Source organism: Bos indicus, chromosome 1 (assembly GCF_029378745.1).
Source record: "Bos indicus isolate NIAB-ARS_2022 breed Sahiwal x Tharparkar chromosome 1, NIAB-ARS_B.indTharparkar_mat_pri_1.0, whole genome shotgun sequence".
NCBI lineage: Eukaryota > Metazoa > Chordata > Mammalia > Artiodactyla > Bovidae > Bos > Bos indicus.
The window spans coordinates 77210890-77224996 of NC_091760.1; the positions used below are offsets into that span (position 1 = coordinate 77210890).

The 14107-nt window shown below is 37.3% G+C and overlaps 1 protein-coding gene across 4 annotated transcripts in view; it reads right to left on the reverse strand.

Moving 5' to 3' along the window:
- Positions 1-2062: 2062 nt before the first annotated feature.
- IL1RAP (interleukin 1 receptor accessory protein) overlaps positions 2063-14107 on the reverse strand; it is a 154874-nt gene continuing 142829 nt past the window's right edge. For 2 of the 4 annotated variants that reach the window (XM_019958152.2, XM_070790090.1), the window contains exon 11: positions 11851-13159. In XM_019958152.2, coding sequence (XP_019813711.1) covers positions 12441-13159 — 719 coding nt within the window. In that variant the 3' untranslated portion in view covers positions 11851-12440. Of the gene's footprint in view, positions 2412-11850; positions 13160-14107 lie in introns of those variants that run through there. The other 2 variants (XR_011566744.1, XR_011566736.1) reach the window with 2 other exon arrangements.

A 14107-nucleotide genomic window follows, 5' to 3' on the forward strand; every position in this document is an offset into this window, starting at 1 on the left:
GATGAGATGGTTGGATGGCATCACTGACTTAATGCACATGAGTTTGAGCAAACTTCAGGTGACAGTTAAGGACAGGGAAGCCTGGCATGCTGAATTCTATGGGGTTGCAAAGAGTTGGACTTGTCTTAATGACTGAACAACAACAAAACATGGCCTTTATACTTGCTAGTAAATCCATTCACTCCTCCACCTCTCTTATGTCTCCACTCAAAAGCCACCTTCTCTGTGGGGCCTTTCTATGAACACTATTTAAAATGAAAAGTTGTCTCCCAATACTTCTTGTCCCATGTGTCTGATTTATCTAAATCCATAAAACTTACTCTGTATCTTAATTACTTATTAACACTTTACTTTTTCCTGTTTCCTACCACTAGGATGTAAGCCTAAAAGAGAGAAAGAAATTTAATCTGTTTTGTACACTGCTGTGTTTTGAGTTTTTACAAAAGTACTGGGCACAGAGTCAGTCCAGTTCAGTCGCTCAGTTGTGTCCAACTCTCTGCGACCCCATGAACCACAGCACACCAGGCCTCCCTGTCCATCACCAACTCCTGGAGTTCACCCAAATCCATGTCCATTGAGTCGGTGATGCCATCCAACCATTTCATCCTCTGTCGTCCCCTTCTCCTCTTGCCCTCAATCTTTCCCAGCATCAGGGTCTTCTCAAGTGAGTCAGCTCTTCGCATCAGGTGGCCAAAGTACTAGAGTTTCAGCTTCAACATCAGTCCTTCCAATGAACACCCAGGACTGATCTCCTTTAGGGTGGACTGGTTTGATCTCCTTGCAGTCCAAGGGACTCTCAAGAGTATTCTCCACCTAGTTCAAGTAGATCCTCAATATTATTGAATGAGTAAATTAATGGAAAAAAAGTGGGAAAAATACAATGAGAGATTTGATAGGAAAGAAAATATTTTCTGCTAATGGTATCAGAAAAGTGATATTTGAACTGTAACCTTGAGAGTAGACATGGGAGATGAGTAGAAGGGTCTTGGGGAATTAACAATCTGAACAAAGTCACACTGATGGAAAAGTATTCAAGAAACATTGTCTCTCAGTTGGACTGGAGTGTTGACTACGTACGCAAAAGCAGAAAAATGTAAGTTGCTGAAGATAAGCTCAGAATAAAGAATGGAGTATCCCAAGTGCAGAGCAAAGCAAACCAAAACAAGTTTCATTTTGTGGAAAATGAGATGCAGATTCTTTGGGACTTGACACGTCATGGTCTAAGTTATATCCTAGAAAGACTGATTTGGTGGTGGTATCCACAAGAGTTTAAATAGGGGGAACTAGAATCACTGAAAGAAACTAGAAAAGCGATTATAAGAAGTGATGAGTCCTGAACCACAGTAGAGATGATAAACACAGAAAGGAGGGCTGTAAGATGTATTAAGAGTTTATTGACCCCTAGAGTAAACAAATACATTATACAGGGTGTTTGGAAGAACTGATCTCTTAATTACCAATTAACCCTGAATCAAATAGTACTTTATTAATTTTTTTACAGTATCACCTGAATTTTGAAACAATAAGCAGGTTTAATTTTTTTCTTCTTGAATTCATTAGCAAAAAATACTCTACAGTACATTGTAGGTAGTGATTATTTACCACAGCTTAGTGTCCTGTCGTTTTGGATTTATTTAACAGCAAGATCACAAATAGAACAGCTGCTGATGAGCACGATGCTGATTCCAGCATCAGCTGTGACTGCAGATAGTGTGAAACAGGGACAGGAGTCCTTAATGTAGGGGTGGCAACCAGGACAGGCATGGTGCAGCTGGGCCTCTTCTCACCCATACTAGGTCATGGGTCATCTGTCATCAAGCAATGCCAAGGGCAAGATTTAATGAAGTTGGATGTGGTGTTGGGACCCCCAGGATTCCAATATTGAAATTCATCTTACAAGTGATGAACAAAATCCTAAAATGCTATCTTTTATAGAACACTGCATCTGTAATGGAGTGGAGATGGAAGTAAGAAAGAGGCATGGCTTTATTACTTTGTACTCAGTGATACTGGTCATAATTAATTTATTTAACAAAACATGAATGGAAAATGTTATGTTCTCATTTTGTTGTTAAATTAAATTAGAGATTCAATAGATAGTTTCTGTCCACAGACACTTAGAGGATAGTAGGTGAAAGAGAAATACAATAAAGTATCATTCAGTAACAGAAGTCTTATGAACAATACGGTCACAGAGCAGGAATATCCAACTCTATCTGGGAATTTCATAGGTTTAAAAACATTTGAGCTGAAGTTGAAGCATTGTGTTGTGTGAACTCTCTTACATGGGGGAGGAAAAGAGCAGGCATTCCAACAGAAGTAACATTAGCAAAGGTATATAGAGCATGAAAATCCATGGCATGTTCAGAAAAGAGTACTTGGTCTGTATGTAGCTCAAATTCTTAGAATTCCTGGGGAAAAGAGAAAAATTTTGAAAGACTTTTGGGAAATAGATGAACAAGTGTTGATGAACAATTGACTCAGGTTGAGAGGGGAAGAGAGATCTCAGATCTGTTTTCATCTTGTGCAACTCAACTAGCATTTAATGTACTTATGATGAATCAGTTCCTTAGACATCTGACTTTGGATTACAGCTCAGAAGGAATCATGGATTATACCTTGAAACAAAGAGAAAAGTCTTGCTTCATTATTATACCAGCTTCTAGAATATCTGAGTTAGAACCACATCATGATGCTTGAATTGTATTGATGGGGAAACTATGACATAGTTGGTGCTTTGCTCAGGGTCTCATAGTAAAAGAATTATAGTGTGAATTAGAACTCAGATCTTCTAACTCCATAGATGTTACTGTTTATATACTGTGTAGTTTCAGAAGTAGTCTCCATTTATTTTTTGGCATGGTGAAATATATGAACATATATCACAATAATAAGGTCACTTGGAATTTCTTTGGGTAAAAGACAAGAGTATAAAGCTGTTAGGAAGCAAGACGGTAACTTTTTTTTTCAATCTAATTTACAAAGTGGTGACCTTGGAATTTGACATTAAAATCAGTTTAGAGAAATTGGAGGCATCAGAGTTGAACTATGAGGAGGCTCCATATAAACTTAATGTATCTTCTCAAAGCTACTGGTACCAGGCAGTGACAGAAAACAGATAAGGGAGAACAGAAAGAAGTAAGCTGTTTAGCTTTACAAGTGAGGAATGCATGTTAGAGGAATTAGGTCTAAATAAAGCACAGTTCATGATTCCTTGAGAAGAAAACTTGTACCTTTTAAATATTCTTCCAATTATAACTAGACTTGGATGCTGGTGTATATGTATGTGAGAGAGAAGGGGGTTATTTAAGCATTACTATATAAACCAAGGGCTTCCCAGTGACTCCGTGGTAAAGAATCCACCTGCAATGCAGGAGATGTGGGTTTGATCCCTAGATAGGGAAGATCCTCAGGAGAAGGAAATGGCAACCCACTCTAGTATTCTTGCCTGAGAAATTCCATTGACAGAGGAGTCTGGTGGGCTACACTCTATGGGGTTGTAAAGAGTCGGGCACGACTGAGTGACTAAACAATGACAAAGTAAACCAAAGAAGCATAAAATGTCTAGTCCAACTCCATCCATTTATGGGGTTGGGGGGCTTAGAAGTATGAGATACAGGGGATCAATGACTTGATTATTAATATATAATCATTTCAGTTCAGAGCTAAGACTAGAACCTGGGTTACTTCAAAGAGAGCAATTACCTACTCATCCTTCCTTTTGCAGCAGCTGCTTTTTGAAATAAACTGTCACTTTCGATCTCTTTAGAAGCAAGCCCAGAATAAAAGTTCTATTTTTGGACTCAACTCCAGACCAAGAATATGGCTAACCAGCTCCACTTACCTCATCCATCTGCAGTTTTCAGAGTCTGCTTGCTTCTTTGTGGAGTAGAACAGAAAGAGGGGAGGGGAAGGAAAAGAGAGAAAGAAGAGAGAGATCGAGAGACAGAAACAGAAAGAAAGACAGAGATACCAGGACTACAGATGATATCATTCTTCTCTGGCTTACAGTCTTTCACTAAACGGAAGAAATGTCCTAGCCAGAACAAGTTAGTTAGCTCTCATTTGAGTTGTGGTGCCAGCGGGTTAGCTTATTGGCTTAGGGATGAAGTTAGGAAGGCTAATGACCAATCACTTTCCTTTTCTGAACTTCAATTTATTCAACTGAAAAAGTTTTTTTCTATGTTACAGGACTGGCTCTAAAATATGTTGACAGATTCTTTGATCCTGCCTTCAAGAGCTAAATTCCCCTCTTCTTGAGTTTGGGCTGGACGTTGGGACTCGTTTCTAACCAATAGACTATTGTAGAGATAATGATACATCACTTTGGAGACTGGGTCATAGATGATACTGAGACTCTCTCTGCCTCTCTCTCTGGAATCTCTTCCTCTGGTGTAAGCCAGCTGATGTGGCATATGGATACTAAGTCACCCTACGACCCTACAGGGAGGTCTATATGGCAAGGGACTGAGGCCTCCTACAAACACCCATGTGCCTGCACTTGGAAGTGGATCCTTTATCCTCAGTGAAGCCTACAGATGACCACAGCCCTGGACACACTCTGACAGTAACCTTAGGAGTAACTCTGATTAGGAACCACCCAGCTAAGCCTCTCCCAAATTCCTAACCCACAAAGAGATGTAATCAGTAGGTGTTGTTTCAAGCTTCTATGGGGAATTCATTATATGGCAATGCAAAACAAATAGAGCTATTTTTTTACTTCTTACTTTTTCAGAAATTGATTTTTTTTTTGTAATCTTCAGTGTTTAGAGTCATATGAAATTGTATTGTCTATTCTCTAACTTTTAGGTATGAAAGATTATAATTACTCTATGTACTGTGGTAAGTACCCCAGAATTTAGTAGACTAAGGAGCTTCATTTGGACCTCTTCATTTGCTCAACTTTCTTCTATAATATCATTGTCATCTTCATCCCACTATCAAGCACATGTGCTGTGCTTAGTCACTTCAGCCATGTCTGACTCTATGCAACCCGATGGTCTGTAGCCCACCAAGGCTCCTCTGTTCATGGAATTTTCCAGGCAAGAGTACTGGAATTGGTTGCCATGCCCTCCTCCACAGAATCTTCCCAACTCAGGGACTGAACCCACATCTCTTACTTCTCCTGCATTGGTAGAGGGGTTCTTTACCACTAACACCATCTGGGAAGCCCAAGTAAATAGTTTCCACATTTTACAGCTTCACATTTATTATATAAGTTTACCTTTATGACAATCCAATGAGGTAAATATTATATTGCTCTTATTTTATATATGAGGAAATTAAAAACATGAGAGCAAAAGTGTTTGCTTGAAAATCACACAGTTTATAGGAGAGTTGTTACTCCAATTCAGGTCTTCTGACTCCTATCTAGTATTTTTTCCACTATATCAAGAGCCCATATGATGGAAGTAACCATTCAACTTTATTCCTTAATACCTGACATCCACTCCACATTTTAGCTTTCAAGTATGATATTTGGGGAATTTTATATATCATCTGTCCCTTTTTTATTACTGGGGTTTGTGAAAAAATGAATGGGTTCATTTATTCTTTTTTTTTCTCCTGACACTTCTTAAAAGTCATCAAATTGTTTTGCTTATAGCCAAGTTACTACACCTTCAACACTTTCCTGTTCTAGATGACAGATCACATGTTCTGGCCTTCTTTGTCTATGCACTTAAGTAATTACATTGGTGATTTTTATAATGTTATCATCTGCATTGGTTTTCCTCATATATTATATAATTTCATTTTAAGATATAAGAATAAAAGACTCAAGTCTTAATATGTGGGAATGAGTTTTAAGTTTTTCATTTTAAGGGAAAAAATTGTCTAGTGTATCAGGATTTTTTAACCTCTTTACGCCAAATTTGTAATATGTCACTATTGATTTTTCATTGAAATATTTGCAAATATTGTACGGACAACTTGAGGCAGTTATCCTTTACAAGATTTTATATATATATATATATATATGTGTGTGTGTGTGTGTGTGTGTGTGTGTATAAATCATTTTGGTAGATGTATCAGTCTGGAGTAAGCTCAGTTTTTAAAAAGATGTTCAATTCTGGTTAAGAACCATTGTCCAAGGTATGTTTCAAAATATGACACCAAATTACAAATTGTGCTTGGTGCCCAGTTGCTTCAGTTATATCCCACTCTTGTGATCCCATGGACTGTGACCCATTAGGCTCCTTTGTCCATGGGATTTCCCATGCAAGATTACTGGAGTGGGTTGCCATTTCCTTCTCCGGGGGGTCTTCCTGACATGGGGATTCAAACGTATGTCTCCTGCACTGCAGGCAGATTCTTTACTGACTGAACTCCCAGGGAAGCCCAAATTATAAATTATTCACAAGCATATGACACAGTTTTAGACAATAGAAAAGCAGTAAGTTGTTATGTATACCTTTGTGTCTTAAATGAAAAATACATCAAAGATTGTATCTTGAGGTTTTTTTTTTCAATATGGCAATAGAGTGTTAATGGTCTTATTACCTGAAGTAGGATAAAAATAGCTCATGATCTGAGTTCAGTTTATTTTGAATCTTTTTGCTTCCTTTCCATGCACCCATTTCAAAGAACATTCTTTCCATTTAAATATTTTTAAGTGTTTTTAAGTTGTCCCAAATAAAAAACTTGTAAATTATTCTCTGAAGATTTGGAATGTGTCAATAGTGTCCTCACCTCACTAGGGCATAAAACCTCTTCTTTGTTCAATATTATAACATATAACCAAATTATATATATATATATATATATGTATATATATGTATATATATACATATACACACACACACCTATACATGTATAACAATCACTTCAGTGTACAGCAGAAATTAACAAAACATTGTAAGCCAAGTATGGTGGTAGTGGTTTAGTCACTGATTAATGTCCGAGTCTTGTGATTCCATGGACTGTAGCCCACCAGACTACTCTGTCCATGGGATTTCCCAGGCAAGAATACTGGAGTGGGTTGTGATTTCCTTCTCCAAGGGATCTTCCTGACCCAGGAATCGAACCCATGGCTCCTGATTACAGATGCTTTACCAGGGAGCCACCCAGGAAGCCTAAAACCAACTACGTTTAAATGTAGGAAAAAAGTTTCTTAAGCATCAATCTTTACCACTCCCAAAATAGCACTTTTTTATGATAAAATGCTATTTCACGATATTAGAAGAGTCATATAAACATTCAGATTTTAGTACAGAGAATCCAAATCATAGAGCAGATGCCTAGATAATAGTAGACTTCATAAAGTACACATTAGCATTAGTCTCTTCCTTCATCTGAGCTTTAACATGTTCAGCTTGAATTCCCTATTTAGCTTTTCAGATAAATGAATAAGTGATGCTTTCTAATGACTGTGTTACATGCTCTGCTGTGTTCTAAATGTCTTTAATTCTTCTGAGGGTTCCTGAATATTCAAAAATGAAATGGCTCATTGGCAGATAGTTTGAGCATCACATTCTTAGAGAACTAACTGAATGGAAATTAACCAAATACAGAAACTTAAAATTTTTCAATTTTTAAGAATGCTTCCCCTTAATTAGAAGCTATATTTATTGTGCATTTCTTCAGTAATTTTTCTTTGGGGAACGTTTAAATGCAAGGTCTACACTTTTCTGTACACTGTTGTTTTTTTTTGTTTTTCTCCAACAGCAATCTGACTTGACAGGTTGGCAACCTGAGGTAGGGTGTTGGCAGCAAAGTCCTTTTATTCCTTCATTACCAAAGTATGTGACATATCTCAGTTTGTAGGTCTCTTGGCTCTTCAGGCAATCTCAGTATCCCATTCTTAGACACAGATAATGTTATGTGTTTTCCAAGCTCTATTTCATTCTTCTTTCCAGGAACACAGGAAGACTGCATTTTCCAGCCTTCTCTATGACTAGATCAGTATGTGTAGCTAGTTCTGGCCAATGAATTAAGAAAGTACCAAGTATGATAATTAGTCTGAAATATAGAATAACAGGCTGCCACACATTTCAGGTTGCAATGCTAAAGAAAGTAAGCCTTTATGCCTGGACAAGTAGCATATATAAGAAATGTCTTGTTATATGAAGCTACTAAAATGTTGAGGTTATTTGTTAGCACAGCATTGCTTATGTGATTCTGATAATTATATATTATAAGCTACAGCAATCCTATCAGATTCCAAATGTCAGTGTTTGATGTTTTGTACATTAGAAATATATTCCATTAGCTACTCATTTATTCAAATGTCTCCTCGTGCTGAGGCAACTCTAAGGGTTAAACTTGCCCTATATTTTCATCTATAGCCTGTAAACACCTATAGCTTATTAAAAGGATGATTCGTAGTCCTCCTTGGCTGGAGAAAATCAGAGCCTACAAGGGTAAAAGAGGTGTTAAAGAGAGATAAAAATTACTGTTTCTTAAGCTTTTTTGTAAATCAGAATCACCTGGGAAGTTTATTCTGAGTGCAAATCTGCTCCACTCAAGAGATCCTCATATTGCATAGGATCAAGAAATATGCATTTTAATATGAAACCAAAATTGACTCTCATGTGGATGTATCTAGGAATACACTTTAAGGAACTTTAGAGTAGACTCTAATAGAGGCTATCTCCTTTTATAGCCTGAGTAGTATAAAAATATGATGGGGTTTGAAAGAATTATCATAGGTAGTTGTTTGATGCATAGAATACTTTATTTGATTATCAAGGGCCTAGACAATGTCCAGTACTTAATAAACCAGTCTCTCTGGAGTAGGGGCTTCACCTGAGATCTTCACCTGTAAGATGCCCTTCTCCAAACAATTTTTAGACACAAAGGTTTGAAAGAAGTGCCATAGGGATTGTTTGTCCTTCTGCACACATCTTTATGATTAGTTCAATTTATTATTCATAACTTTTTCAAAAACATTAGTTTAGTAACATTAGTTTACTAACCACCTCAGATCTTCACACAGGAAGTAAATATATTATTACCAGAGATTTTACTAATTATAAGAAAAAGTACTTGTAACTCATGGTGTAAATGATAGTTCCTAAAATATTATATTCTATTTTCAAGATGAACAGTGAACATATTTTTATTTTCCATAAAGAAAAATACAAATTATCTATTTGGGGAGAAAATTATAATACGATCATAGATTCTAAAAAACAAAATTATTCTACTTTTTAATACTTAAATGTTATAATATTTTAAAGTGAAATTATAGAAACCATAATATGAGAAGGTCAGTTGTCACACCACATACTTGATATGACATTTAATTTGCTGTGTATGGGTTAATATTAACTGCCTTTTTGATTGGAATGTATAACAGTTCAAGTTAAATAGTTCTAATTAGGTGGCTTTGTAAGAGGAATACTTCCACTTGAGTCTTACAAGAGTAGTCCTACAATCAGCACTGGGTCAGTGGTCAGAAGCCCAGATTAGAAGCCCAACTCTTGCTAATTGATTGAGTGTCATTAGGAAAGTCACTTAATCTGGATAATATGTTCCTGTTCTGTACTGCTTTTGTGTTAAAAAATGATGTAATAAAATCAATTTGTAAGCCATAAATAATTATGCAAATGGAGTGGTTTCACTATGGATATAAAATTGGCCAACAATTATTGAGCACTTACAATGTGCCAGACACTGTGATATGAACCTACATGAGTTATACAATTTAATACTCACAAAGTCCAATAAGTTTAATAATATTATCTCTGTTTTAGCTCACAGGAGATGGAGACCCTTAGAGCCCATGGTAAAATAGGAGAGAAGCGGGTCTCATATTTATCTCTACTTAACTTGAAACTTATTCCTGAAAAGGAAATATTCCTGTGTAAGTGAAATCCATTTAACCTACAGCCATATCAATTGAGTCAGGAATCTGCATGACCCATGAGGAAATATTTTTCTCCTTATTCACCCCACTGAAATGTCTTGTACTGAACACTACATTCAAGTGTACCGTGTTGGGTCAGGAAATAATCATATAACCTCCTTGCTTTTCTCCATACAGTACAAGTATGGTCTATGATCTGTCCGAACATCTTTTAGATTTTGGCTATATGCCAAAAATCATAACATTTTATTGGTTACATTGTGCTTATATTGTCAATGGATATTGATACTGACCAAAACTGAGCTTTTGAGATTATCCAGCTACACATTCATAGTAAGAGTTCATGTTTAATTTTTCATGCCTCTGCCACTAGTCTTTTCAATTATTTTCTTCACTTAGGAAATAATTTATAAATGACAAAAGTAATCTATCAGTTTTCCCAAACATATTTTATGGTTTGAAACACTGTGCTAATAAGGAATAAGACTGATTACAGATAACAGCATTCTCTCTCTACTTGGGATTTGGAGCAACTTACATTAGCCACTATTTAACAGATTTAGAGAGAAACTACCATCTGTCTTCCAAGTGAAGATTCCTGAACATACATCAAGAATGGATTAATCTCTTTAAGAAGGCCTGCAATGTAGAACATGAGTTGCACACTGTCATTTACTGCTGGGTGTTCAGGTGGGGTGGCCTGTCCTTTCCTAACTGTAAGTTTCTTGTTGAGTCCTATTTACTCTGGAGAGCCCTATTCCCTCATCTTATTTCTGCATGAAAAGGATCTAATCGCTTCTTGTTTCAACAGAGTTCTATATTTCTTTCCAAGGGGAGGAGTGGGATGAAAACTCTGGTTTCTTTCTCCGGCCCTCGTTCATTATTAAAAACTGAGAAAGGCTGACGTGCACTGGGCCATAGCTCATAAGGAGTCATGTTTGTGTGCTGAAGTGAGTGCTAATGTCTGGTACCACCTTTGCCTCCTTTTACTTTGCTCCTGTTCATAAGCAGTAGATTGTGCTTCTAATTTTCTTACAGTAAAACCACCATGCAGGGACCCTTTACCAGACTAGATGGAAGACACGCTATTTCCAGCTTTTTCTCCTTAATGGAGTGTTGGGTCAGTTCAGCCCTATTCTGAGTGTCTGGATGTCTTCAGTTTGGGGAGGGAATAAATGTTTTCCATTATTTCCTTAGGGCCAGTCTGTGTTCTTCAGTCTCAATATCACCAGGGTTATTTGGATACCCATTCGACACATGCTTTTTGAGTGAATACTTTAGCTCTGAAATTACAAATTAGTGGCCCTTTGGGTGAATATGTGCTCATGTGTTTAGGTTGTTTCTTTTTTTTTAAAGTTGTTTCATAATTGACAGATTACTTAAAAATCTGGACTTTGAGATTCATTTGAAAAATGACAGTCTTTCAACACTGGGGCTTAATCATTGACAGGAATCAAATGAAACAGAGTGAAGGATAGTCCTTTTAAAAGAAATATATACTTCACCTCCAGGCTTAATTATCTCTATTTTCTCCCTGACTTGGAAATCAAATGCTATGTGCCTTTTATGATTGTATTAAAATATTTAAAGAGATATTTATCTCTATCTATGTCCATATACACATGAGTACTAGAGGAAAAACATTGTATTATTCTTATATGTGGCCCTCTTTTCTCCTTTTTCTTACATTTTGACCCTTGTAGGCACTTGAATGACTATCCTCAGAATCCCAAATGAGAAGAAGGGATTGATGGACCAAACTCTACCCTAACCCCTAACCATACTGAATTTTTCAGCTGTCATTTCTAAAATTATAAGGATATTTTTGTATAGCTCTTCATTTCCTTTGAGACATTTTCTCATTCTCTTTTGGCCCTTTCCTAGATCATTCCTAGAAAGAAACTAAAGACACATCTCAGCTTTCCTAGTACCCAAACCAAATCTCAAATTCCTTAGAGAGAATAGTCTTCAGATATGAATGTAAAAGCCATAAAAAAGTAGAAGGGAAAGAGAGAGGTAAAAATTTGTTAGTACAAATGAAATCACATAAAAATATAACTTTATTGATGCTAACAACTTTAGGCAGTTTAGAGAACACTAGTTTACAGTGAGACAGAACACTATGTATCCCTGTGTGGGAGTACTTGGTTCTTCCTGGGAAAATGTTCTGTAGGTTTCCCATTGAGCCTGTTCCTACAGCTTCCACCAAAATTGAAACTGACTTCTTTCCATGATGCTCCCTCGAGATGTACATACCCTGTTAAGTGTCATAGCCCAAGTACACCTGACTGACTTATAGTATGAGGTTGGTCAACAAACTCAAAGGAAACACTGAAATTCTTTGCTCTGTTTAAAACCATGGGGTAAGAGAGAGGATCAAACTTTAGGCAACTTGCACATACTGACCTTCTAGGGCCCAAGAAGAGTGTGCTCTTCTGAGACCATTAGAGGCAATAAATCTGGATTCAGGTCCTTCAGGTCTTTTGTCTCCTAGAAATAAATAGTTTTTAAAAATCAATAAAGGGGACACAACCTGATAGTCCATTAGATGATAAAAATGTCAATTATTCCCATAGGTTCATGACACATAATGGGCTGGTAGAAATAGCAGCCACCACCCACCACACAGTAATTATAGGATATAAAAGTCATTGTTATTGGATAAATCCGTGAAATGGTGAAGAGCAAGGGCTGAAATCTGGGGAGCAGGGGGTTCCAATCTGGTGCCATTTTGTATCCATTGAGTTTCTGACTCTTGGGGAACAGGCTTACAGAGGTGTGTCTCCCACTGGGGCTGGGTATGGATCTCTGCCCGGCTCTTGCTCCTAAGCTGACTCTCTCCTTCACAGTAGGTGACACAGCACCGGCAGGCTGCAGAGGGCTTCCCTCTGTGCTTGGACATCGTGTCTGGGCCCGGAGAAGCGCCTGCAGCTCTCCCTGAGCTCTGGAGTTCTGGGGGCTCTTTCAAACGACTTTTCCTCCTTTGAACGTGGTCCAGACTGATGTCAGACTGGGAAGAGCAGCTCTCATTCCAGCCAGAGCTGGCACTCAGACTTCTCAGTGGAAGAGCCAGTCTCAAGGCCTTCCAGAATTTAGAGCCAGAATGTTTGGACTTTTCTCCCTTCCAGCTCACAAAAGATACAGACTCCTTCAGCTGTAGGATGCTTGGGTGTGGCTGCTCAAGGGGACGATACTCAACCACAATGAGCTTGGTGGCAATGGAGTTCTGGCACATGACACCCAGTTTGAACTCTAGCATGCTGATGCTCTTTTCTGTCACATAATCTGGGCTCAGCACAACAATCATCCTCCGGCTCCTTTGAATGAAGTCAAAAACTGCTTCCACTGTATCTATAGGAAAATGAAAGATAGGACAATGCCTAGTGAAAACATACAAGTTTCAGTTCATTGTTGACAGTCTTAGGGAGGACAGGCAATGAACACTTGAGAATACAAGATCGAAGTGTTAAATAATCTACCCCAGTAAGGAATCTCATTTACACTATTCTTATTGTTACAGTGTCTGCTACCTTCAAGGATGAGGAGGTAACCACCTCTAAAAGCAGCTAATTTCAGCTCTACTTGTAAATAATTTCTCGTTTTGAAAAGTTGTTTCCTTGTACTTTAGTGGTCTTAGATCTAACATTTTAAAATACTTTAAGTATTTCATAATTATTGTGATCTCATTGTATTCTTTTCCTCATCTCTAGATTAAATAACTTCATGAATTTTATATCTTATTCTCCATATGAATTGGTAACAAGTCTCTTCCCTTTTTTTATTGATTTTTTTTCTTAATACAATTCAGTTTACGTATATATATATATGTCACCTAAGGGTATTATCATGAACAGGACTGAACATAATGCTCCAGACACAGTCTTATCAGCAAAGATCTACAGGGCATTACTAGCTCCTAGGATCCACACAGTTATAGCTCTTGATACTTAAAATTTTTGGACATATCAGAGAGTTCATAGTATTGACTGTGATGTCAACCAAAATTCCCTTTCTTTTTCTCTGTATGTCAAGAATTGGTCTGAGTAACAATTAAAGAGGCAACAACAATGACAACAATAACTGGTAAAAATCAGCCAATTAGACTTCTCACCAAGCATTCAATTCCAATAGTTTTTGTGGTGAATTTGGGCAAAACCTAACAAAAGCTTCTTGAGATAAACTCCATGCTAAACTCATTGTGAGATTTAGGAGCTTAAACAGATTTTCTGAAGGAAATTCCAAACTTGTAAATTGCAGCTGTTGACAACTCTGAAAACACACGCTGTGAACAGACCACGA